Source organism: Balaenoptera musculus, chromosome 10, assembly GCF_009873245.2.
Source record: "Balaenoptera musculus isolate JJ_BM4_2016_0621 chromosome 10, mBalMus1.pri.v3, whole genome shotgun sequence".
Lineage (NCBI taxonomy): Eukaryota > Metazoa > Chordata > Mammalia > Artiodactyla > Balaenopteridae > Balaenoptera > Balaenoptera musculus.
The window spans coordinates 21697027-21723470 of NC_045794.1; the positions used below are offsets into that span (position 1 = coordinate 21697027).

Consider the following 26444-nt stretch of genomic DNA (forward strand, 5'->3'; position numbering starts at 1 on the left):
GTAGGAGGAGAGAAGTCTATAAGGTAACCAAGAAAGAGAAGGGAAGGGAGGAAGAATCTCATATGCTCATGTCTCTAGTCTACAAGGTATAAAGAAAGAGCTAAACAGAGGGAAAGACAAAGATGAGGGTGGAGAAAAGGAACCAAGACTGACATAGGCATGATCTCTCAGGGGGGAAGGATGGGGACAACTTGGGATTGAGTTTTCCCTGACCCCATCTCCAGGAATTTGATTACTGCCTGCAGTGAGGGTCTCCGATTAGAAGAGGCAGTATGCAAGCAACCACGGCTAGAGAAAGAATGTTCGCCATCTAAGAGGAATTTAGGGAGTGACTGACTTCTATTTCACTTTTTGTTAATTGGCACAAGGAGAGTTCGTGGTTTAAAATTAAGAAAAGGAAAACATATCAAAATGAAAATTAGAAGAATCTTCATGGCAGAAAAGATACATCTGAACAGGGCCCTGATGAAGACACTCCTTTGCATCTTTGAAGTACACATTTGTTTTCTTCTTTGTAGCTGTTCTATTTCATTACAACTTAATAGTTCCCCTACTGCGTGCAGCATGACTTCTGAAATGCTTGATCTTGAGTAAAAACGCAATTTTGAGCAGCTTGATCTGGGGGTAAGTCCTGTGTCTTAAGTACAGTGGAAGGCTGTTCCCAGTGAGCCTGACTGACTGCTCACAGCCCATGATTGCGGAGCTCACCAAGGGATGTGGTTTCTCTCGCTTGACAACCACACGTACTATAATCAGAGAGACATGACATGGGGCTCCTCTGAAATTGCCTCGAATTGCCTTCCAAGCAGTACTTGGTCTAACAGTGGCTCTGGCAATAAGGAACCATCGCCATGGGTATCGAAAGCCCACCCAGCCTTTTTGAAGCCCGAATACGAAAAAATGATTTCTTTAACTTCTGAAAATGAAAACACCATTTGAAAATAAATACAAATTCTCAGATTGGCTGCAAACTAATCAAATGCCTTTTGTGGTTTCAGAGAATATGAAGACAACCCCAAACATGTTAACACAATTTCACAAATTTCTCTTATCCCAGCTTATTGTTGTCTTAAGTATTTTGCAGAGAGATACAAGTTTATGAGACAAGGAATCGACATGAAGTTTAATAAATATAAGTGTTTGTTTGTATTCCATCTTGAGTCTTAACTCTGAGCCTAATTAGCTGCGTTATCTTGAGCAGGTCCTCAGACATCTCTGGATTTGATTCCTCAACCGGAAATCGAAGGGATTGGATGAGATGAGCTCTAAGAGCCCTTCCAGCTCGGCAGGCAGTAATTCAAGTTTTTTCAGCTTCAGTTGTGCCGTGACAGGGGACTTTACTGGGTTTTGGGAAGATGGAGCTACTGCTTCACGCCTATGCAATACTGCCCTGAACAGACATGTCACAGCTGCTCTGGTTCCTTCTGACAGAGGCTGCTTGGATGGGCATGAAGCCAGTGAAATTCCAGCAATAAAGACTTTTGGAAAAGCTGCCATGCGACTCTTAAGGTTTTCCACTATAACCTGAAGACCCTCAGCCAACTTTACAAAGTGATGAACAGGCATTCCCAGTCAACACAAAGAAACCCTTCAACCACGGCTCAGCCCCTCCCTGCCACTGGAGCTCTCACTCAGAACGCTAATGCCAAAATACTGGTTTACCAGTATTTTTCATTTGCAGTAATAACCTCTGAGTGAGGAGGTTTATCAGCAGAATGGACCCAAAACAAAAACAAATAAGCGCATGAAGAAACTTTTCTGTCTCATGTTGGCCCGCCTGGCACTGGTGCTCATTTCTGAATCATCACCAGGGCATCAGTGCCCTCCCTCCCGGCTCCTGAGAAGCTGGGTTTCTGGTCTCACACTTGACTCCCTGTCCCACCATGAGACAGATTCGGGAAAGCATCTCACTAAAAGATCAGGCCTCTGACATGAAACTTCTGATTTCAATAGTAAGAGTAAGGATAAAGGCTACCTTGAACTGGGGCCTACTCTAGGTCAGATCACTCTATTTGGTAAACATTCTTTTTTTTTTTTTGAATTTTATTTATTTTTTTATACAGCAGGTTCTTATTAGTTGCCTATTTTATACGTATTAGTGTATGTAGGTCAATCCCAATCTCCCAGTTCATCCCACCACCACCACCACCGTCACCACCACAGGCAGAAACTGAGGCCCAGACAGATAAAATAAATTGCCCAAAGTCAGCCCCACCGGCCCCACCCTGGATGCTAATCCACTCACTTCACAGTTTACCTGGAGCCATCTACAGGGCTCTGTCCTCTGGGGTGGGTGAGAGTAGCCAGGAGGATGAAGAAGGACTGACAACCAGCATCAGAAGACTTCAATATATTTCATTCTCAAAGAGTCTATCCTTTTGATAATTGTCCTCAATCAGGCTCCGGTCTCTGAAGGGAGCTCTGAAAAGTGCATTAATTTGCTTTTCATTTATCTAACAAAGACTCACTCAAGCACCTCTTACATGCACGGTAACTACTGAACTGGCTGCTGGAGAGAAGGTCTGAAAGGAGAGGAGGGCGCGCCAAGATGCTGTGCTCGCCCTAGGAGGATCAGAGTCCTGTACGCAGCCTGTCAGCCCTCCTTTAAAGCCATGTAACCTCCCAACGCATCTTCTCTTCTGCCTGTGTTACCTTCTGCCAACATTAAGAAATTAGAATTATTAAATAATTCTAATTAATAAATAAATAATTAAGAATTATTTTCTCTCAATTTTAGAAATTTGAATTTTAATCTTTCATGTGAATTTTTCACTATCTCTAAAATATACCCTAAGGATGTCCTTGAGTGCTCACGGTAAACTATTTGTTATGTGCAAAGTAGTTCTTCCCCCAAATCACCACTTCTTCCCTTTTCCAACTCCAGCCTATTAGAAAAACAGAAATTAAAATCACCTGCCTTGACTGACACTGCCATGGGGTCTCCAACGTTTTCCTTTTTCTGCATAACATCCAGGCCTGGGGGTTGATTGCCAAGGACTGGAATTTTAGCTCCCATATTTCATTTTGTCTTGCTTGTTTTGCTTTTGTTTTTAATAACTCTTTTTTATCCCCTTATTTGCTTCTACATGAAATGGCCAGACAGAACTAGACCCCTTACCTACATGGACCCCCAGAGTACAATCACAATTATTCTTTTATTACAGGAGTAGGGAAACTGACATGCTACTCATCTTTGATTAAGTTCTGACACTTGGTTCTAATAAACAGTGGTTTTTGTTTTAACCAACACTTCGCTAGGGAACAGCAGATGCTAAAATTAAAACACAGAACCAGAAAAACATCTCTGCCCTGAGGAGAATAAAAAGATTTCCTTCTTTTGACTTACTCTCTGAAGCTACCCGGGGCTGAATTGATTATCTACTTCTGTCTAAAATCACTGAAGTATTATGCAGTTTTTTCTGCAGTTTGACATGCTGTCGTGACCCCTATTAGTATGTGGACATCCCAGTTTTGAGGGCAACAAGTAACACGAGGCTATTTCTTCAAAGGGCATCCACTCTTCGTCCGTTTATTTGTTATAAAGCTCTAGTGGCCCATACTGCTCACAGGATAATGACTTTTTTGGAAACCAATGCTTAGAAATCAATATATAAATTGAATGCTACGAGTGAAGTCACAGAATAAGGTAAAAAATAAATAACAGAATCATATTCACTGAATATTATGTTCGTGGTACAAATTAAGCCTAACTCAATTTTTTTTTTCCTGGATTTTTTAGTTGGATTTTTTTTTTTTTTTTAATTTACTTTTTGGCTGTGTTGGGTCTTCGTTTCTGTGCGAGGGCTTTCTCTAGTTGCGGCAAGTGGGGGCCACTCTTCCTCGCGGTGCGCGGGCCTCTCACTATCGTGGCCTCTCGTTGCGGAACACAGGCTCCAGATGCGCAGGCTCAGTCGTTGTGGCTCACGGGCCTAGTTGCTCCGCGGCATGTGGGATCTTCCCGGACCAGGGCTCGAACCCGTGTCCTCTGCATTGGCAGGCAGATTCTCAACCACTGCGCCACCAGAGAAGCCCTTTAGTTGGATTTTTGAACTGCTGTTTGGGTCATTATTAGAAGCTGGAACAAGCCTATTCTGCCATGTCTCGTCTCTTTCAGTGACACCAATTATTTCAATTTATGATGCATATATTCAAAATATTAGAGCTAGATGTGACATATAAGGTAATTCTAGAAGCCCTTGCTGTAAGAACAATGCAGCCCCACCTGGATGTCCGGCCCTCTTGGAATAAACACACGGAGGGTACACAGGGAACAGTGGAAGAGGAAAGACCTCTGTCAGACCACGCTTCCACCTTAGAAAGGCCCAGGAAGGCAAAGGGACTCACCCAGGGTGAAAAAGCTTATTAAGCAGAAGAACTAGCACTCACTGGGCTATTTCCTAGGATGGTCCCTTACCTGGTAAAAGACACATAAGACCAGGAATGTCCTTGAGAATGCACACTGTTGTCTTAGCCATAGTTCACCTGTGGGTTATGTGCCCAATTTGCTTGTAAACTGACTTGGAAACATCAGTCATTCTCAAATAGTAGGTTAACTTATTTTGCTGGGTGAGCAGTCCCTGACGAGGAAGCTGTGACGCTGCTGGGGCTGCCTGATCTTCACTCCCCAGCCCTCACCCTCAGCACGCTCTGGGCACCAGGTGGAAGGAACCCGTCTAACCCAGACCTCAATTTGCAATTCCATTCTAATCTTTGCACCTGAACCTTTGCCAGTTCTATGCTTCATTCTCTCAGCCCTTTTTGAATCTTGCCTCACTCTAATTACAGTGGTAAAGAGTACGGATTTTGAAGTCAGACTTCCTGGGTTTGAATCCCAGCTCTGCCGCTATCTAATGATGGACTCTTGAGTAAATTACTTAATCTCTCTCTGTTTTGGCTTCCTAGTCTATAAAATGGGTATAACAGTATACCCGATAGGGTTGTTGTATTTAAAAAGTTATTATATGAGAGTTATTTAGAACAATGTTTGGCACAAAGTATACTGAATCGGAATATTATAATTACTGGCTTTGTTTAAAGTATATTCTCACCTACAAGCCTGTAGATGATGATGATAATAATAGTAATAATAATGGCAACAACACCACTTATGTACCAGGCACTGTGCTGAACACTTTACACACATTATTCCAGTTAATCACAGTAAGTCTTTACATGCTACTAATATCATCCTCTTCTCTTCTACCCCTTATTTTTTGCAGATAAGGAAACTAAGGTCTCAAGTAGTAAGAAGCAGAGTCAGGACTTGAACAAAAATCTGTCTTGGTATCTTCCCAATCTTTTTGAGAAAAGAGCCTTAGAGTTCTTTTAAATTTCTTTGACTTAAATGGGTTGCCTTACCTCCCATACAGGTCAGGAAGACTGGAATCCCTACAGAGGCTGAAGGGCAGCAGCAGGAAGGGAAGGGTCTCTCCTGGAAGATGTCAGGCATAAGACGATGACACCATTAATGTCTTAACCAGCCCACCCTGCCTTCCACCGTGTCACACGGCACCCACGTGGGCTGTACTGCTGAGGCCACCCGGACCCCTTACTTATTTGAGTACAGTATTAGAAAATGTTCTGATTCCAGCCAAAGTGGTACTATTTGTAATCTCAATGTCAGTAGTTCTGGGGAGTCATTTATTTCTACCCCAGCCTTAGGGTAAAGGGAACATCTCTTCCTTTCCCAGATTAGAAAAAAAAAATTATGATTTTCCTCCCTTCCTTCAGAGCCTGTAATAGCCAGTATTTTGCACTCTTGCTTCACACTCACCTATTCTCAGTTGTCAATGTATCTTCCATTAGTCTAAACTGGTGTCTTCAGCGGAAGGTCTGGGGCTGAAGGACCAGGGGAGAGAGAGAAGGAAAGTGCCCATGTTTGCTAGAGGAACACCATGCACAGCCTTGTCCCTGCTCCTGTACCACCTGCCCACACGTGTACCTCCCCTGGGGCTCTCTGCCCCCTTCACTCCCACACTGTACCCCAGAGCCTTCACCCAGCACCTCCCAGGACAGCCTTTGGGTGCTCCCCTGAAATGCAGGTGAATCAACAGCATGGCCTCTGTATTTCCCAAAGACCTACCTGTGGCACCCACGCTACACCTGGCTCATGGGGCTACATTTAGGAAGGGGAATAGCATGGGAAGGATTTTCACTCTATTCCCTTTCCCCACACCCACCATCATACTTAGCCGTCAAACTGTTAGAAGGTGTTGCAAAGCTGAAGTTGAATGTTTGTTATATTAAGAGTGGTGGAAAAAAGAATCTGAGAAAGAAAAAAATAATTTTATATATACATATAAAACTGAATCACTTTGCTGTACACCTGAAACTAACACAAAATTGTAAATCAACTATAATTTAAAAAAAAAAAGAGTGGCAGAAAAGCTGTTTGAAGACAGACAAACACAGCTCCAGCGACCAGGAGAAACAGAAACCCTAGTGGGCAGCTGAGAGACTGACAGAGGAAAGATAAGCAAGCAAGTACATTTCTAGGGCCAGTGGAAGAGGACAAAGGGGGAGGTTAGCAAGTGGCCTCAGTCATAAGCCTTAACCCAAAGGTCCCCTTGTCCCTTCCCAGCCTGTCTGGATCTATCCTAAATTTCCCTAACATCCTTAGTTCCTTCCTTACTGGGCACTTCGCCTCAGTCCCTGAAGCCACCACCAGCTGCCACTGCTTGGCACGAAAGGTAGGTGAGGAGAGAGGGAGTTCCCAAGCCTGTGCTGGAAGAAGAGATGGGCTCCTCACATCCCTAGTTGTGTTCTGAGCATACTTTCCTTTAGAGACAAGGCCACACGTGGTGCTTGGTCTCCGCAGTACTTTTAGTAGTATGCTTCGGTTGTTACAGGATCCTTAAGGGTTGGGTGTGGAGCTCTAACCTATCCATACATGATGTGTCATGGGTACTGTCGGTACCCTTCTCAGATCCCTTCCTTGGGCCAGTACGTGCATCTCTAGCTGCTGTGAGTGTTGGCTGCTAAATGCAGCTGCCTCTCTCTCAGAGAACCGCCTTTGCCCTTGGCGGGAACGGGAGGTGCCTTGCCTTAGGGGTTACCACCAACCTTCAGTCAATGAGTGACTGATAATAGGAGTGCAAAAGGCCAGTCTCTTTGCCCCAAGGGACCAACTCTGTGGTCCAATTCCTGCTCTAGAGTTCCCCACAGGATCATGCTAAAGCTGGTCTCCAGCTGAGGCCTTGTCTTGTCTTTGCTTTTATCCCCCTTACCCTATGCTACCTCCCTCCTGCCCCTTCTCCTGAGGCACACCCTCAATAAGTCACTTGCACAAGAATCCCTGTCTCAGGCTCTGCTTCCAGAGAACCTGATCTAAGATACATGCTCATTTCATGTTTATTAGAGGTCCTTTACTGTCACCAGAGCAATACATCTCTGAGGAAACCAAGGGTGAGAAGAGGAGCAGCTTGACAGGACCCTAAGGCAAATTTGGACATACAATGCAACTCAATTTATAATATTCCTGGGCCTACGCCTAAATGAAGATTTACTTATTCATACTCTAATTTTTCTCTTTCTACAGAATATGAGTTATTATACTTATTAAAAGAATTAGATGTGTAGCATTTATTATTAATACATTTGTTATAATTCTTTCAAATGTGGCTGGATGATTCTAAATTATTTTATAATAATTATTCTTACTATGATCATATAAATCTCACATTTTAAATCAGTTGTTGGGTTGTTTTCCCTTCAAGAACTATAAACTCTGTTACCGTGAATGATTGGGTCCCTGATAACGAGGCTCTGGTTAATCCAGCAGTGTTATAAACAGATCAGATTTCCAGTTTGCAATTAATAAAAATATAATTAAACACATAAAGGCAAAGCAGAAGATAATTTAATCTTTCTGCTATGATTCAGGAGTCATATTGGGGACATCATTATAAACCTCAATTATAGCATTGGAGAAGTGTAGGGAGATTGGTGAGTGGCATTCAGGTGGAAAGAATGCGAGACAGTCCAGATTTTACTGCACGTATTTACAAAGATGCAACTTCTTAACATCAGGCACCACATTCACTGTTATTCCCCAGTATTCGGATCCTAGTATAGGCTCTTGTGGAGTCCCCCATAGTTAATCTTAGCTGACTAAATCCATTCTTCTAGCCTACAATTAAAAAACCAAGACTTTCATTTTCATAGGATTATCCTCTCAAAATACGCCTGCCTAAATAAGAAGTCAATCATATTTTAAATCCTATTTCTGAATATATTTGTATTTATTCCTTTTGGTATAACCTGTTATAGTTTCCATTTATAGCTTATGCTTTATTTTCTTTCTATACTGTACTTCGCTATTTAACAAAATAAAATTTTCATCACCCTCCTGCTCCATCAAATTACTGGAGGGTCCTTTAAGGAGTTATTTATGACTTGGTCTCTAAACATTTTATTATTTTTTTAACAAGAAACTATCATTAAATTAAAAATTCCTACAGATCTGAGAACTGTTGGTTGTTTCTAAAAAGGCCCTTTATGTGGGTCAAATAAATCACAATATTTATAGATCTTTGCAGTATTTCAGTATGTGTACAAGATTTTCACTAGGAATGGTGAAGAAAACCACATTTAATTGCTTTCTACACACATATACTGAAGAGAAGAGGAGAGATGATTTTTTTTTCCTTCCAAACTTGTCAGTAACAGTGACTAAATGCAGGCTTGGTAAGATAGGCTGAATAACTTTAAATGATCCCATTTGTACAAATTTTAGTACATGACTTCAGGCTTCAAGGTAGCCTTGATATCACAAGATTGTTGCTGTAACTCCAGCTATTACATCTGTGTTTCAGGCAAAAATAGTGCTTGAGTCAGCCCTGCTCATAAATGAGGACACACAAATGAGTTTTCCTGAAAGGCCCATATCCACATGGTCAATACTTAGTAACCCCTATCTGCAAGGAAGGTTGTGAAAGAAAACTTCTCACTGGGCACAAAACCAGGTTTCTATTACTAAGAAAGGAGTGGAGAAAGGGAATGGGATAGGTAACTAGCATTATTTACCTAATTTTCTCTTTTAGCATCTCTTTCCTCAGATGGCCTGTGAGGTCATATTAATATTAATTTTGTCATATTAATTCTTGTAAGCCCAGAACTAGCACAATACCATATTTATTATGTTTATAAATTAATGACGAAAATGGAACTCTCAGCTCGTTATAGGTTAGAAGGAAGAAGATCCAAGGCAAGTATAACAGATGAGTAGGTGACATGAGTTTACTGCATTTATACTATCATTCATTCATTTAATTGTTATTTCAACTAATATTAATTGAGTTCCCAGTCTGAGCCAGGCCCTGTGTCAGGCATGGGGGATATAGCAATAAATACAACAGAGCCCCTGGTTTTAAGAAGGGGGTGGGGGTGGGGGTGGGGCGAAGTTGGAGGAGGATAGCCAGGGCTCCACTGGTAAACAAGCAATTTCAGGGTCACATGGTAAGAGAACTGAGGAGTGGTCCTGAACCACCGTTTGAGGTTAGTAAGCTGTAAGTAGTCTGGGTGAAACACAGAGTGGGGACAGAAGCAGCAAAAGAGAAGGGAAGATAGGTGGGACTAGCCAATAAAGAAATGTGTAAGTTATACTCAGAAGTCCATAATTTACTCCTTCCAGCACACATACCTACTTGTTTCTGACAAAATTTGTTTCTCCCTTGGACTTCCTCATGAACGGATTTCCCGACACGTGGCCCTTAACGGATCTGACCCACTAACAAGCTTCTTCTGGCCTAAACTGTAGTCACAACTGTGTTCCATGGGCCTTATCTGAGCATGGTACAACTGTTCTTCCCAGCATCCCATCTTACAAGGTGGTGTTCCCTGGTGGACCTGTTTGGGAAGTGCTGGTCCAGATACATATTTCTCAAGCTTAGCAATATGATTCCACTGACACAAAAAAGAAAAAGTTGCCAGGGATTACCAGAGAAAGGAATTTATCCCCAGGAAGAGCAGATGGGAACTTGGTTTCTTAGTGTGTTAACACGTTGGGTTTCAGTTACATGGGTCACCAGAGGGTTATAGGGTTAGTTGAACTAATGAGTCACCACTTCAGCAATGACACAGTCAAAAAAGTTATCCAAATGACAATTTCACTAGTAATGAAGACAACATCTTTTCTTCCTGCAAATAATTCAATTCAGTTCATAACATATATGGCTAGAGATGTATCTACATCAATTCCTATTTTCTTTGCCTAGCTTAGAGAAAGAGACATCCTCCTAACAATGAAGCAGAAGTCACAAAGAGAGCGAGAGATTTAAAGATACTATGCTGTGGCCTTGAAGATGAAAGAAGAGAAGAGGTCACAAGCCAAGGGATGCAGAAGCTGGAAAAGGCAAGGAAATGGATTCTCCCCTAGAGCCTCCAGAAGGAAAACAGCCCCCACCTTGATTTTAGGATTTCTGATCTCTAAAACTGTTAGATAACACATTCTTATTGTTATTAGCCACTAAGTTTGTGGTAACTTGCTTATAGTTAGCAGTAGGAAACTGATAATACATTCAATATGTCTCTAGGTGCTGACCCCGCTTGTTCATTCTCTTTGCTCTCCATGTATGTCTCTCTCCCTCTGGATTCTCCTCTTTTCTGAATCTATCCTCTCAGATTCTTTTCTTGAAAATCAAATCTGATTACATCACAGGGCTTGAAGTGCATGAATACTCACTCATCTAGTTAGGTTACTTTCAGGGAATATAATTAGAAAGCAGAAGTAAGGGTCGTTTACAAATCCTGCCAAGGACATTTGGTGTGATCTCAGGAAGGCTTAACAGGGATGTGATTATGGCTAAGAAAGCTCAAAACAAATTATACTATATGCTGAAGAAAGAATGCATTAACCACATGGGGCTGAGGTAGGGAAGAGATTCTTCTGGGTTTATCCGGGCTGGACAGAGGTAACTTCACTGACTTCTGCAGCCACCAGTAAGGCACACTCTGATTTGGAGGTGGGGATACCTCACCAGGTACCTGGATCCTAGTAAGTGCTTCCCCTAAATAGTGGACACAGATATTTAATCATAGCAAATTTCATCTTGATTTAAATGCTGGTGACATGAAAGGTAGCTGTCATGAGTCAGTCAACTTGTTCACCTCCGGATGCATGATAAAGTCGAGGTCAGGACCCTCCTGGTGACCAACAGAAACTAGATTAAGGTTCTTCTACTTGGTAAGATCCTGAGTCCTGGTTTAACAATAGCCACACTCCTTCCTGTTATCACTCATCCCTGTTTCAAGACCTCCATAAAAGAAGGATGACTATGGCTGATTCATTTTGTTGTGCAGTGGAGGCTAACACAACATTGTAAAGCAACCATACTCCAATAAAAATTAATAATAATAAAAAAAAAAAGAAGGATGACTATCACAGCAAAAAAAGGGAGGACGGTCCTAAAAAAGACGGAGGGGTCAACATTGGCAAATGCCACAAAGGGCACCAGAAGATGAGTGCTGAATTTTTCCATTAGATTTGGTAATTAGGCAGTGACTGACGTTACTCAGTGGAGTTAAAGGTTGACAAGGGAATGAGAGCTTAGGAAATGTTAACATTAAGCCTGGAAAACTCCTCAGGGAAGAGGATCCATGCCCTACAGAGTCCCTTAAAAAGTTCCCTCGGGCTTTACACTTGAATCATAGAGAACTTTTCTTGTCCCCAAATCCTCCAAATGTTGATTAGCCTAAGCTGAGTCTTACCATCCCTCTCCTCAGTTCACCTCTGAGGTAGAGGAACTAATGAGCTGTGCAATAACTAAAGGGCAAAATAAAAAGAGGAAGAAACAAAAAGCCTACAAACCCAAACTCCAAACAAAACAAATCAAGCCCTGAGTAAGACGAGCGGTAACAAGTTGTGCTTCAAATGTAATATTTCCGTTTCAATGATTAAAAAAGCAAAAAAGCAAAAAAAAAAAAAAAAAAAAAAAAACCCCAAAAAACCGAGTGTCTGGAGAATCAAAACGGACATTTTATAATTGGAATGCTTCCTTGCACCTCATCCATTATTCATCCTCATCCCATTTCCCTACAAACTGATAGCTGTTCCTGAGTTGTGGGCTTGTGTGAGCACAAGTCTGGCCCAAAAACTGGATTCTGTCTGGTGGCTAGAGTAATTTTGCATGCCGTAAAAAAGAGGTGGAATGGTGAAAACAACACACACATCTGCGTTTCCACATAAAAGCATTGCTTTCCTTCATTGACAATTTGCTATATTTAAAGGTAGATGCGTGTGCATATGCGTGTGCGTGCGTGTGCGTGCGTGTGTGTATGTGGTGGAGTGGGGAGCGGTTTTCTGAATCTGAGCCCAGCTCGTTCTAAACTTGGTTACTCACGTCTGATTCATTCGCTGTGTTTTTCGTCTCCTGTCTCTGTCACTGCCTGCTGCTGAGAAGGGGGTCGCTGAATCATTGCCACTCCAGATGAAAAGCAATTCAAACCCAGTCCTGAGGGGATGGAAGGGCCTTTTTTTTTTTTTTTTTTAAAGCGTCCGCAGAAAAAGCCTCCTACTTTCCGGGGTGACGGTGGAGGGCAGTTTTGCAAGTCTCATCCCCGGGCTATGGAAGATTTTGCTCTGTGAGAGTCAGCGAGGCACCGGTCATCTCACCATTTCTGGCTTTCGGGTCCACGGGCCTCGGCTGGCTGAGGGTGTGCGACCGGCCGGGCGGCGTGGGGGCCGTGCCAGGGGGTATGGGGCGGGGAACCGAGAGCCCGAGCGGCCGCGCCGCGCTCCCCGCCGCTTTAAAAGCTCCCACAATGCAGCGCTGGCGTCCCAGTTCCGTTACACTGTCTCCCGGCGCGGGCGAACCGGCGAGGCGCGGGCGGGGGAGCAGGGGAGCGGCGGCTGTAACCCGAGCGCCCGGCCGAGGGGGGCGCCCCCGCGCCGCCGCTCTCGCGCGCTCAGCCGGCGGCCCGGCGAAGGGGCGGAGCCGCCAGCCGCCCGGCCCGGCCCCCAGCCCGGCCCCCCGCCCAGAGGCACCGGCCGCGGGAGCGAGCCGGGCACGGACTCCGCCGCCTACGCTCGCCCGGCGTCCCGCACCGCGCCCGGAGCCCTGCTCCTTGCCCAGCCTCGCCTGCCCGCCGGCCCGCGGCATCGGCGCAGCGCTGGGAGCGGCTCCCGCCGGCGGTGCCGCGGCTGCCCGCGCGCTCGCACACCCAGGCACCCCCGCCCGGGGCGTCCGCGCTCACCTAGCGCCGGCCAGGAGGTGCGCGGAGAGGGCGCGCCGGGGAGCTAGGGCCTCCCGCCGGTGCGGGGCGCGCGGCCGGAGGAGCGCCGGGGAGCGAGGCGCGCCGGGCTGCGTGGCCGGGGACCGGCGCTGGGCGGCCGCCGGGCGCCGCCGCGTCCCCAGCGCCCCGGCCGGCCCCGCGGGGCGGCCTGCGGGGGCGGCGCAGTTGCGAAACTGAGTAAGTATTAACTTTACTAGGCGGCCGAGATCTCTGGGCAGCGTCCGGGAGCCCTCCCTCCTCCTCCTGGAGCCTCCGGGCTCCCCCTTCCCCGCCCCTCTCTCTGCACCTCGGATTTCTTCGTCCGATCTGCCCCCGCCCCGCCGCCGCCGCCGCCGCCGCGGGCTCCAGCTTCCTCCAGTTCACCTTTTCCCCGCTGTCTCCCCTTTGCGCGTTCTCCTCGCCGCACACACGCGCTTTGACCGAGAGTACGAGCTTGTTTCCAGCCTCTGTTTCCTCCTAGTGTCCTTGGCCGGGGAGTTTAGAGGCCACTTTTGTTGGAAAGGGAAATGTATGTCTGGCTTCTTTAATATTTTTCGCTCCAAATGGAAATCGGATGCTCGCTTGCCGAGCGACTGCTTGGTGAACGCTTATTTTTTTCCTCTGAAAAGATGATTGGTTTACAGGTTTTTAAATGTTGTTTGAACGATTAGCCATCCTCCGTGCCTATTTCCCCTTGCCGCCAACCCGTCTGGGGAGGGGAGTCCAGAAGAGGGGACTTTCAAAGTAATTCCGTTTAGCAAACTAGAAACTTTGAGAGGGTACGTCGCGGAAAGCTTAGTAAGATTGAAGCCGAAGGGACGTGAGCCTTGAATGTGGGGTCCTCGTGTAGCACAGGATCTTTCACGCCGAGTACCTGGGCTCGTAATCGAGCGTTACGTTGTTATTTCAGCATCCTAGAGCCGCCTGGTTGCTGAACCACTACTTTCTCAGCATCAAACGGCATCTTGAGCAGTGCAAGCGCTGCATATAATTGCGGGTCAGTACTGCCCCTGATCTTTAGGCATTTAGACGGGAAATAGATGCAGGGCACGTTTCATAGCAGACTTAAACCCGTCAGGTTAACCCTGTCAATACATCAAAGCATTGCGTTAAAAAAATTCCTCCAGCCTGGTGACACAGAGGGACGAACATTTATGGATTTTCCAGTGTAATGTGTCTCAGCAATTCTTCGTTAGATCTCTTTTGTCTGCAGGAAGCACCTTTAAATATGGATAGATTTCCGATTTTCTGTCGGTGGGATTAACCACCCATTCTGGTAGGAGGCCCCAGGTAATCTTTTATTTTTTTTTATTTATTTATTTTTAGATTTATTTGTTTTATTTATTTATTTTTGGCTGCGTTGGGTCTTCGTTGCTGCCTGCGGGCTTTCTCTAGTTGTGGTGAGTGGGGGGCTACTCTTCGTTGCTGTGCGGGCACTTCTCATTGCAGTGGCTCCTCTTGTTGAGCTCTGGGCGCACAGGCTTCAGTAGTTGTGGCACGTGGGCTCAGTAGTTGTGGCTCACGGGCTCTAGAGCGTAGGCTCAGTAGTTGTGGCTCAGGGGCTTAGTTGCTCTGAGGCATGTGGGATCTTACCCAACCAAGGCTTGAACCTGAGTCCCCTGCATTGGCAGGCAGATTCTTAACCACTGTGCCACCAGGGAAGTCCCAGTCTTTTATTTTTTTTAATTTTCATTTTTCTTAAGTCTTTCATCTCTGGGTTGCCAGGAGTTGGCAGTCATGTTGTGAAGGAACAGAAAAATGGGAAGATTTCTTAGTGGATTTTCAGCATCCCGTCCTTTGCCTGGGTGAGGCAGTAGTGAATGCCAGCTAGCCCTCTGCAGGGAGAGGTACTGCGTGCACACAGGAGTCAGGAGGCAGGACAGAGCAGTATTGTTTTGGAGGATGGTTTGTGTGAGATTTTATCTTTTAGCTGGCATATCAATTGTACTTTTAATTCTATTTATCCCCATGGGGAACTATCCCAAACTATAAATATTATATGTGACCATACCCCACTTAAAGAAGACTGAACATAATTTGATGATTGGACTTTTGAAGGATCAGACCCAACAAAAATATAATTTGTACTGTAGATGGTAAAACCTTTCAAAAATCCTCCCCTTCCTCATTTTCTCTCCTTTTAAGAGTCTTAAGACGGTACTCTCGATACACAGTTGGCAGTAATGCATTGAATTCTTTCTAGGTTCATTGAGAAGACCTAATTTGGGGGCTTCAGTAGCTGAGGGGGACATCAGAGAGCTCAGAGAGGGAGGAAATCATGGGACTGTGCAGAGAGGAAAGGCATTTCAGTTTGCTGAAGTGTCAGCATGCTGCAGGGAAAAGCAGTTAAAAAGAAGTGAGAATATTTAGATTGTTTTTAGTGTGCATGTTTCCTGAATTTGGCATTCGGTTGAGATATTTAGGAATTGCAGATTTTAAATTCTGTGAGGTTGTGGTATCATTTCTTTTTGCCTAGTATTTTATTTTTATTAAGGTTTCAATTTTTTAATGTGAATCTCAATGCTTGGCTTTTGTAGCCTCTGTACTGGGTGGCTTGCATTAATTTTTGACTTGAATGTCTTGGTCATTTTGAGAAATGATGAGTGTTTCAGAGTTTCTTACTCATTAATTGGTCTGTCTTATGTTGATGTAGGTAATGAGAGTAAAAATGTTGTTCAGTGTTGAATATTGTTGCTCTTTCCATTATGGTTGATTCCTGGCATAATGGCTTTGCAGATTTATTGTAAACCATTAAGGTCCTAGATATCTTGCTGGTGTTCAAAACATAGCAAAACTCTTTGCAGGTAGCAGTGGAGTGGAGATGGGAGTAGGATAGGAAAACATTGTGCATCATAACTCTGAGGATTGGATTTTAAAAATAATGTATCACCTGTTTTCTCTCCTGCTAGCTTGCTCCAACCCTAAAGAGATTTCAAACTTCAAAGCTTTCTGCAAAATGGGGATATTATTACTAAGAGCGATGCTGTGACAAGTAGAACACCTAACATGGTGCCTGGCCCATCTTAGCCAGTAAATGGCAGCATCTGTGACTTCTTGAAAAATGAGCTCATGATTACGCAACCTTTCAGACTGTTCCTCCTCAGTTTTTCATCTCATCCATCTAATGAGTGGCTCAGGCCAGAAGGCTGGAGTTATCTTCCATTCCGTGTTCTGTTCTGTCATCCCCCACCCAACCAGTTTGTCACAAAGTCCTGTCTACTTTTCAGGCATAATCTCTTTCAAACCTGATTTTCTTTCAAACCTGATTTTCAGTCTCCACGATGCTCGCATCCTAGTTCAAGCCACCATCCTCTTTCCCACTGCAGAGGCGTCCGGCTCACACTCTGCCCCCCCTTCCCGTCCCTCTTCCACCAGCAGCCAGAAGGAGAAAAAAGAAGTCACTTGCTGTTTGAAGTCTTCAGAGTTCTTATTCTTGGGATAAAATACAAAATCTTCAACATTCCCACAAGGTCCTGTGTCATTTGGTCCCGTCCCCCATTTTCATCTCTGGCCAGCCACGTGATCCAGCTCTCTAGCAGACTCACCTCAGGGCTCCTGCTGGTGGTCTATTTCAGGACCACCTCCTTGAGTAATTTCTCATCCTTGGGTGCTGGTTCAGGTATCCTCTATAAAAGTCTTCCCTGAGAAGGCCACCCGTATCGTCATGCCACTTAGAACCCCTTGATTGTCTCCCTCATAGCAGTTATCTTTTCCTTTTAAATATTTACCACAGTTTATAATTATGTATTATTTGTTTAATGTTTCTCTCTTGCCCCTGAGGGCAGAAATAATGCCTGGTTTATTCACCAGTCTATACCCAGTGCCTGGTGTGTATATAGTAAATGCTCAATAAATAGTTATTGTTGTAATGAATAAGATAGTAATACGACTTGTGATTTGTATATTGATTGCCTTCTTTATCACCGTTAAATCTGCTTCTCCTAACACAAAAGCCAGACTGGCTGTCTCCTACACTCTTTCTTTGATGGTTTTATGTATAACATGAAATATCCTTTGCAGATACCAGGTAAAATGTGAACACATTGGAGCTCTGTGGAAAATTCATAAATAAATTGAGACACCTTTTAATTGGTGTTACCCTTGTGATTTTCTGTTGTAGATAATCCTTTTTCTAAGTACATCATTAAAGGAATTATGGTTTTTTCATCAGCACAGGATTACTGAAAGAAAAAAAAACTTACCATGTCACATTATTTTGCACATGTCATATGATAACATGTTAGTCAGCAGCTGTGGATTGCACCAGTGCTCAGATTCAAAGGAAGAAAAGGCAAACTGGAGTAGAAAAAGGAGAGTTTTAGTTCTAAGGATGTTTAGTACTGTCCAGCTATTGCCGTGACTTGCATAAATAACTAGTGTCGCTTGGCCATTTAGTTAAGGTAGAGAGGTAGTTGCTTAAAAATGGGAGCCACCTAGAGGTCTGGAAGTTCTTTTTCCCTCTCACTAAAGCATTCCTTGCTTTAGCCAAAAAAGTCTCATGACTTTCCAAGGCCAAGGAAGGCTTAAAGCTTTGAGTGTTTTTGTCATGTGGTTGCTCTTTACAAAATACTAGCTTGATGTACTATAACTCTTAAGTACTTGTGTCTTTATTAATGTTTCTGGCCTCTACTTCTTACATAATCACCCACATTTTCTTTTGACTTTAGTTCTTTAGGGCTTTAGTTTCCTCTTAGAACTTTCCCTCACACCCTAGAATGAAGTAATTCCAATTCTTTTCTAGTTTGGTATCTGGTGGGTCACCAAGTGTACAGGGAACTTGGGAGTTGATTGTAGGATTTATTTCTTTGCACTCAACCTCTAGGTTTCCCCAAAATGTTACACGTCTTTGTGGTTTGGACCCTGAGTTTTTGCCAGCCAGAAGCTGGATGCCCTTGGGTTGGGAGAGCAGAGCAGGGAGGATTAAAACATTTTTAACCCCCTATTATGTGCCAGGTTCTGGGCTAGGTGCTGTCACAAAAGAGGAGTAGTTCACCTGGTCAACATCATGAAGAGGACTCTTAAGCTTTTCATACATTTGCTTCACTCAAGGAAGTTGTCCCTGTTGTTTCCTCATTTCCCCACCTTTTATTTTCTAGTCGGGAAGGCATGACAAGTAGAGATGTCCTCTCTAGCCAGACCCTTTACCTCACCTTGGTACTTATTTAGACCTGATTTTCCTTGTATAAAAATACTGGGAGTGGGGCTGGAGAGGGGCACATCATGTGATTTGCCTTTGTGGGAGGTCTTTGCGCCCCCAGGACATTTGCATCAGGACTAGCCACCATATGCCCGAGAAGAAAGTTCTGGTTGGGAGCCCTTGTTATTCTTTCCCTCATGTATACATGCTTACTGGCTACTTTGGGTGACCTTGAACAAGTTTCCTGGAGCTTTTCAGCACCAATCATATTTATTGCCTATTTATTTCACAGCCTTGCTATAGGATTTAGAAGACTTATTTTGGGCAATTTTTTTTTGTCACATTCAGATATATCACAAATCTCATTACAGTTAACTCCAGTGCTGTCCAAGTTTTATGCATTGAGAAAGATATTTTCTTATTCAGCAGTATATGTTTTATTCTTTGTTTTGATAAGAAATCAGATATAAATACAGGTTGTAACAAGAGGAGAATTATGATAATTTTCTACCAGGTTTTATTCATGTGGGTGATATATTTTGTCACTCTTGTTAACTGTCATAGACTTCTGAGTGCTAAGTCATGTTTATCTTTAATTATAGTAGTTTTATTATTGGAAGATCACTTTAAGTTATTCTTCCAGATATAAATATATACACTGAAAAAATTAGGGTTCTCCTAATGGGTAGATACTGGACAGAAAAGTAAGTTCTTACTTTTTTTTTTTTGATTCAGGTATTTACTGAGCAGCTAAGGAGATACAAAGGTGATTAAAACATGGTCAAATGGACTTCCCTGGTGGTCCACTGGTTAAGACTCCGCACTTCCAATGCAGGGGGCGCGGGTTGATCCCTTATCGGAGAAGTAAGATCCCGCATGACCCGCAGCACGGCCAAAAAAAAAAATGGTCAAAGGGGTGAGGCAAATGCACAAGTAATAGAAAGCAAGTATAAGGCTCACAGAATCAAAGTGGGAGTTTAGTTCCCCAACCAGGGATTGAACCCAGGCAGGCCCTCAGCAGTGAGAGCGGAAGTCCTAACTACTGGACCGCCGGGGAATTCCCCAGTAAGCTCTTACTTTTATTTTTGCTTAAAATATTTGAATAGACCTATAATCTCTGAACCTAGCTCGTGCCCTCCATTGTAATTTGTCTAGTCTTGATTACCTGTCTCTTCTCCTGTTATATTCTACTGAGTACGGACATGCAGTGCATATTTGAAAGAGTGCACTTCAGTTAAAAGCCTGGCTAGACCTGGGTAGCCTTAGGAAAGTTATGATACCGGCCCAGCCTCATGTTTCCTGATCTTTAAATGGGGCTACTAATTTGTCACTCAGGGCTAGTTTGGAATAAAAGAGGTGTCTGTGTGTGTCTCTGTATGGAAATGAATGTATATGAAGTGTCTCAGTGAGGAGTTAGCACCTTTCCCTCACCCAGCTCCAGTGAGCTCTGTCTGAACTGGGAGTGTGAACAGGCCTCAGGGCTCTTTGTGTGTCCAGACCGATGGGCTGGGAGCACCTGAGTTAGAGAAAGCACTGTCAGTGTAGATCATCCAAGGGTGGGAGTAGAACGCTTGCTGGTTGACATGGAGGACCCTCCCCACTCACCACAGTCTGGAGGTGTCTATCTCCAAGGCCTTTCTCCATTGGTAATGCTTCCTCTCATTGAATTTCAATCTCACTTTCCCTTGGCTCCTGACCCTCAGCGTGGAAAGAACACGCTGAGGTCTCTCTTGACATTGCTGCTCCTTCTAGCTGTCTCCTCTCTCAGCCAACTTCTTACAGGAGCCGTCTATGCTTAATACTTCTGCCACATCACCTGCCAACTCGCTCTCCAAAGGTACCATTTCTTAGAAACATGTCTTGCCACAGGTACCAATATCTTAATTGCCAGAATCAATGGAAGCTTCTCACCCCAATATGACCAAAGCTTTTTTAGCATGTTCATGTTGTTGAGCGATCTCCCTCTGTCTTTTCTTTTTTTTTTTTTGGCTGGGGCTACTCTTCGTTACGGTGCACGGGCTTCTCATTGCAGTGGTTTCTCTTGTTGCAGAGCACGGGCTCTAGGTGCACAGGCTTCAGTAGTTGCAGCACGCGGAGACTCAGTAGTTGTAGCACACGGGCCCTAGAGCCCGCAGGCTTCAGTAGTCGCAGTGTGAGGGCTCAGTATTTGCAGCGTGCAGGCTCTAGGGCGTGCGGACTTCAGTAGTTGTGGCTTGCAGGCTGTAGGACTCAAGCTCAGTAGTTGTGGTGCACGGGCTTAGTTGCTCTGCAACATGTGGGATCTTTCCGGACCAGGGATCGAACCCATGTCTCCTGCATTGGCAGGCAGATTCTTAACCTTGCGCCACCAGGGAAGTGCCTCCCTCTGTCTTGAAATTTCTCCTTGACTTCCTTGTCACCACTCTTTCTTTGTTCATTCATTCATTCATTCAAAATGAACTGCATGCCCTTCCATGCATGGGGCTGTAACAGCACAAAACACATACAACTCCTGTTCTCATGGAAAGCATACTCTGTTACGGGGAGTTAGATAATAAATGAATGAGTAATTTTACATTCTTTATCTAATGATAAATGTTTTGGAGGAAAAATACATAGCAAGGTGGAGGAATTGAGAATGCTGGGGGTGGGAGTGGAGGTGTGGTTTGGTATTGGATGGGCAGGAAGTCCTCACTGAGGAGAGCACATTTGAGTAGAGATGGTAATGAAGCAAAGGAGCCAACTCTGTAGCTGTCTGGAGGAAGACACTCGAGGTCGAGGGGTCAGTGAGTGCAGAGGCCCTGGAGCAGGCGCATACGGGTGTGTGCGCGTCAGAGCAGACAGACCAGTTGCAGGAGATGAAGTAAAAGAGGTAATGGGGACCCCTACACTAGGGCCTTATTGGCTGTGACAAGGATCTTGGTTTTTACTCTTGAGTGAGAAGGCTGTTAAGGGTCTTGAACAGAGGAATGAATGAATTGGAGAATAACGTGGAGTAGTCGGCAAGGGTATGACTTCTGGAGCTGGCTGTCTGGGTTAAGATCTCAGCTCTACACTTACTGGCTCTGTGACCCTGCAGTAGTCCAGTAACTTCTCTGGGCCTCATCGGTAAAATGGGAGTAGGAATGATACCTATCTCCCAGTGTTGTGAGGTTTCAGTGAGTTAATATTTGTAAGGAACAGAGCATGGCAGATCGTAAGTATTACAAAAGTGCTTATTAAATAAAATTAGTAAAATTGAAAAAGTTCACATTGCTGTCATGTGGAAAGGGCTTGTCAAGGGAAATTAAGAATAGAAGTAGGAAGCCAAAACATGGAAACAGCCTAAGTGCTCATCAGTGGATGAATGGATAAAGGAAATGTAGTATATATACACAGTGGAATATTATTATGCCACGAAAAAGAAGGAATCCCATCATTTGCCACAAACATGGATGGACCTTGAGGACATTATGCTAAGTGAAATAAGTTAGAGTAAGACAAATACTGTATGATCTCACTTATATGTGCAGTCTTTAAAAATTGCACAAATGAGGCGTGGGGATGGAGAGGTGGGGGAGTAAAATGGGAGAAGGGGGTCATAAGGTACAAACTTACATTATAAGTCCTGGGGATGTCATGTACGGTATGGTGACTTAATAAAAAGGGAAAAAAAAATAAGAATTGAAGCAGGAAGACCAGTTAGGATATGATTGCAATAATTCAGGCAAGGGATGGAGTAGATAAAGTGCTAGTGGTGGAGGTGGGAGAATCGTCACATAGTGGTGTGTTTGGAAATGGGGATGACCTATTGGCTGGAGGGTGAGATCTGCTTTTCCTTCCCTCTCTGCTCTTTCAGACTAAGCCTTCTTTGCTGCCTCCTTTCCCTTTTGACTAGAGGCTCTCGAACACAGGTACCATTTGGAAGTAGATTGGTTGTCATAGAGTCTAGGTTGTGGGTATTTCTGGTGGTCAGTGGGCAAGGGCTGAGCCAGGGGTCCTCGGCATCCTTCGTGGTGAAGACTTGTCCCTTGTACTTTGCCAGTAGCATGCTGGTTGAGAAGTGCTGCTTGAGACCTTCCCTCCCTGCCCCCCAGGTCCAGGATTTCTTAACCCATTGTTCTGTGTGGGCAGCAGAGGGCCTATAAGCTGCCTGGAATATTTTCCAAAATGTTTTTTGTTTATATGCCCTCTACTCTGACTTCCAGACCCCTCTCCACTGAACCGTACAGCAGTCCCTTTGGATCAGCGTGCCTCCTGGCTTCTTCCTTGATTTCCTACCTGGGTTTTTGGCATCATCATCCGCTTTATTCCTAATCTTGACCTTCCTGTGCCACCTCACCTTGACTAATTCATCTGGTTGTGATTGTACCTTCTGGATAGCTCAGGAAATCTTTTCCATTTCTCCATCGTTCACTACCCTAATTTAACATCTCTCATTTAGACTGTTGCCGCTTCACTGGTCTCCCCACCTGAGACCCATCTTCTACATGTGGCCAGATGAGCTTTCAGATACACAAATCTCACTGACTTGCTAAAAACTCAACTCCATCACTGCCTACAAGGTTGAGTTCTGACTCTGTTGCAGCCCGCAGGAAATTTGGCTCTGCTCCCCTGCCCTGTGGCTGCCCTCCCTCCCTGCTTGGCTGCCCTCCAGCTCTCCCTCCCTCCCCATCCTCATGTGCCAGGCTCTAGCAGAACTAAATTAATACATTGATGCTGAAACATCTAAACATGCTATTTGATCACACGAAAAAAATGGTTCAACCTCTCCCTTACGTACCAAAATACCCTATAGCTCTAAAACCCAGCCTGGCTAACCTTTATATTTTGGCATGTTTTCTTCCTGGTGTTTTTTTTTTCCTTTTGGTATTCCAAAAGGAAATACCCTATAGCTCTAAAGAGCTATAGAACCCTATAGCTCTAAAACCCAGCCTGTTCCTGAATGAGGTGCTCACTCCCGCAGGAGTCCATCTTGCTTTCCTTCTCCACCATGTGCATGTATATTTCTCTTCCTTTGCATTGTAATTTCAGATGCTCTCTACTTCAAACAGCTGAGCTTCCGAGAGGCTCTTCTTAAGCTCATTTGTTCAAAGGTTCAAAGTGACTAAGAAGACTCTAAGCTTGCAGTTCCCTGATCCAGTTCAAGGAGTCTAAGTTTGTTCTTTGAAGCTTTGCAACCAGTCATGCCTTTGCCGCTGGATGTTTTGTGTGGCATCTCTTTCTAAAGTGGAGCAACTTTGTCTACATTAAAAATCTCTTGAGACAGGTAGCTCCTTCATGGTCTCTTTGGAGCCCTGGGGACCTCTTTAGTAGCCCTTGGTGTCCAAGGTCACTTGTCACCTCTTGATTTGTAGGAGCCTTCAGTGGGCTCAGTCCTGGCTGTGCTCAGCCTTTCTGTTCTAGAACAGTTTCCTGGCCTCCTGAACTAACTTTGGACCAAGTTTCCACCTTTGGTTCTGATCATCCTGTTGTACTCAGGATGGAAAAACTTCGGAAGATCTCTCTTCTGTTTGGCTAATTGTTATTGCTAGCTTATCATAGGTATAGGTTAGCTTTTCTCACCCTCGCCTCATTCATCCTTTGCTCTCCAGGCTTCTCCCCAGTCTTCATTCCATATGCAAAAGGAAAAAAGAAAAATATTTTTCACCATTCTCAACTATCTTTATTAGCTCTCCTTTTGTGTCTGTCATAATTGTGTCTCTTTTTTTATTAGCACTTTAAACATGTACTGTACTTTTGCATTATCAGATATGATGGGGTTAATAATGTTTGTAAAATTATTTAAAATGTGTTTTAAGTACAGCAAACACCTTCATTCATAGACTAATGAACATGAAGGCACCCACCCAGGCCAAGTTTTCAGAGTTTGGCTCTGGGGCCGGTATTTGTACCCATCTGTATACTTGTGATTTGAAAGCTTAGGAGTGGAGGAGTTGAGATTTGTTTCACGTCACCTTTCCTGCTAGACTGTGGGTCTCCTGAAAGCAAGATCCGTATTCAATGATCCACCAACTGTAAGCTCTTTAATGAGAGGAACTTGTCTGATTCTCATTAGATCCTTGGGACTTGGCACTGTTAGTTGTTGGATGAATTCAGTACAGTGGCTAGTATTTATACCCTCAAGGGGAACCGTGCTAAACTGCCTCTAAGCATTTAGCTGTGCAGACTAAATGAAGAGTTGGAATATAGCAGACTGAAACATTCATTTTACATGGGTGATTGAGGTGGTACTGAAATCTAGCTTGGTAAGAATGAAGGTTTTCCTTGGCTTTTGAAAACACTTCAACAAATAATAAGTACCTACTGTGTTCAGAAGTAAGGGTCTGTAGAGGGTACGAGGAAGGGTGATGTGGGTCTGTGGTTTGGGGAATCTTATTATGAACAATGAGGGTATGATAAGTACGTAAGTGATTACATATGGCGGCGTATGTTGTGAGATAAATATTATCAATATATAAAGCAGAGTCGGAGGAGAGCGTGGCTAAATGACTTAAAGGGTAAAGGTATTCACTACCGCAGTATTTGTAATAATAAACATTGGAAACATCTAAATGGTTGATAGCAGGGCACTGATACAGGCGCCAGGTAGACTGTTATACAGCCATTAAAAGTATTTATGAAGCATTTATAGTAATTTGGGTAAATGCATATGCTTTTTGTTAGGTGAAATGACGGAATATAAACTTATATATACGGTGTGACCATAATTTAAAAAATAATTTTTAAACAAGAATACCAAAAGGAAAAAAAAGCACCAGGAAGAAAACACGCCAAAATATAAACATTTCATCTGACTTCAAGTATATTATATGTGTGTGTGTGTGTATACGTGTACAGTTGCGTGTACATATATACACATTTACACATCATAAATTATATTTCATTGAATTTTCATACACTGAGCATACCCATGCAACAAGTGCCCAGATTGAGAAATGGGATATTATCCTCATTTCCACAAGCCCCCTCATGCTCCTGACTTCTAAGGGCATTCCACAGTTCTGACTGCTTTTTGTTCCTTATATAAATGGAATCGTACAACGTGTACTCTTTAGTGTTTGATTTTTCACGCTTAGTATTGTGTGATTCATCCATATTGTGTACAGTTGTAGATTGTTCATTCATATTATTTATTATGGATGACTTTTAATCTTACTCTTTCATCTTTTTATGTTTTCCAGAATTTCCTATAATGAGTATGTATTTTATAATCAGAAAAAGATAGTACTTGTTTTTTTAAAGAGGCAAAGGCAAGTTTACTTATAAAGCGCTTGGGTAGATTAGGTTAGACCATGGGACGTGTGGAGGAGAGTTGAGAACTTGAGGACGTCGGTTGAGGTTGTCCTGAAACAGATGTGGTGCAGTGCAATGTGAAGTGAGCGTCCAGAGGCCCAGATTCTATCTGTTTTGTCATTTAGTGGTCATGGGACTGTGGACACATCCTTTAATCCCTTTAACCCTCAGTTTGTTCATCCATCAGTCAGCTGGGTGTGATGGTATCTCCCTTACTGGTCATGAGGATTAACTGGAGATCATATGATGAGTCTCTGAGGTGGTCTGCCGGAAGGCGAAGTCCTTCATTTAAAATTTGGAGTTAGAGAGGGTGGATGCCTAGGGAGGGAACTCCCGTCCAGTTGACATTAATTTTCTCTAGGAAGTGAGGGGTGAGGATTATTTGCAAATGAAAGTACGTAGCTTTGAGGTGGGAGTTTGAGCGTAGCAGAGAAGCTTTGGGGCAGGTAGCCCCTGAGTCCTCGGTGAGCTGGCGGTTGCAGGGAAAACGGAGGGCGAGCTCAGCAGTGTTGAGGGCCCAGCCACGGTGGGAGCATAAACGTGCATGTAGTGTGTGAGTTTTTCCTCCAGGAGATGTGTTTATCATGTTTTATCTGGGCTAATAGTAAACTGATTCTTCCTGATCATACAAGTAGAGGAGGTAGAAAAGAGAAGGAGGAGGAAAGCCCACCTCACACATAAGAAATGCCATGACTGACCCACAGAGAGAGCACCGTAGAGTCCACGGTGATTTAGGACTTAGGAGATCTTTCTCCAAGGGTATTTACACTAAAAGGGAGGGCTGAGATTTTAGTCTAGCCCGTAAAACAGGCAGGGAACTTTTATTAATACAGGTGTACCGCAG

At 43.9% G+C, this 26444-nt stretch overlaps 2 protein-coding genes across 2 annotated transcripts in view; one reads left to right on the forward strand and one right to left on the reverse strand.

Annotated features, from left to right (window-relative positions):
- The window catches only part of LOC118902087 (cleavage and polyadenylation specificity factor subunit 6-like), a 56521-nt gene extending 43248 nt beyond the window's left edge, over positions 1–13273 (reverse strand). Inside the window, exon 1 of the mRNA XM_036866015.1 lies at positions 12611–13273. Coding sequence (XP_036721910.1) covers positions 12611–13097 — 487 coding nt within the window. The 5' untranslated portion in view covers positions 13098–13273. The remainder of the gene's footprint in view (positions 1–12610) is intronic.
- A 66-nt stretch (positions 13274–13339) lies between these two features.
- RASSF8 (Ras association domain family member 8) overlaps positions 13340–26444 on the forward strand; it is a 127960-nt gene continuing 114855 nt past the window's right edge. The window contains exon 1 of the mRNA XM_036866013.1: positions 13340–13407. The gene's annotated coding sequence lies outside the window, so the exon portion shown is untranslated. The remainder of the gene's footprint in view (positions 13408–26444) is intronic.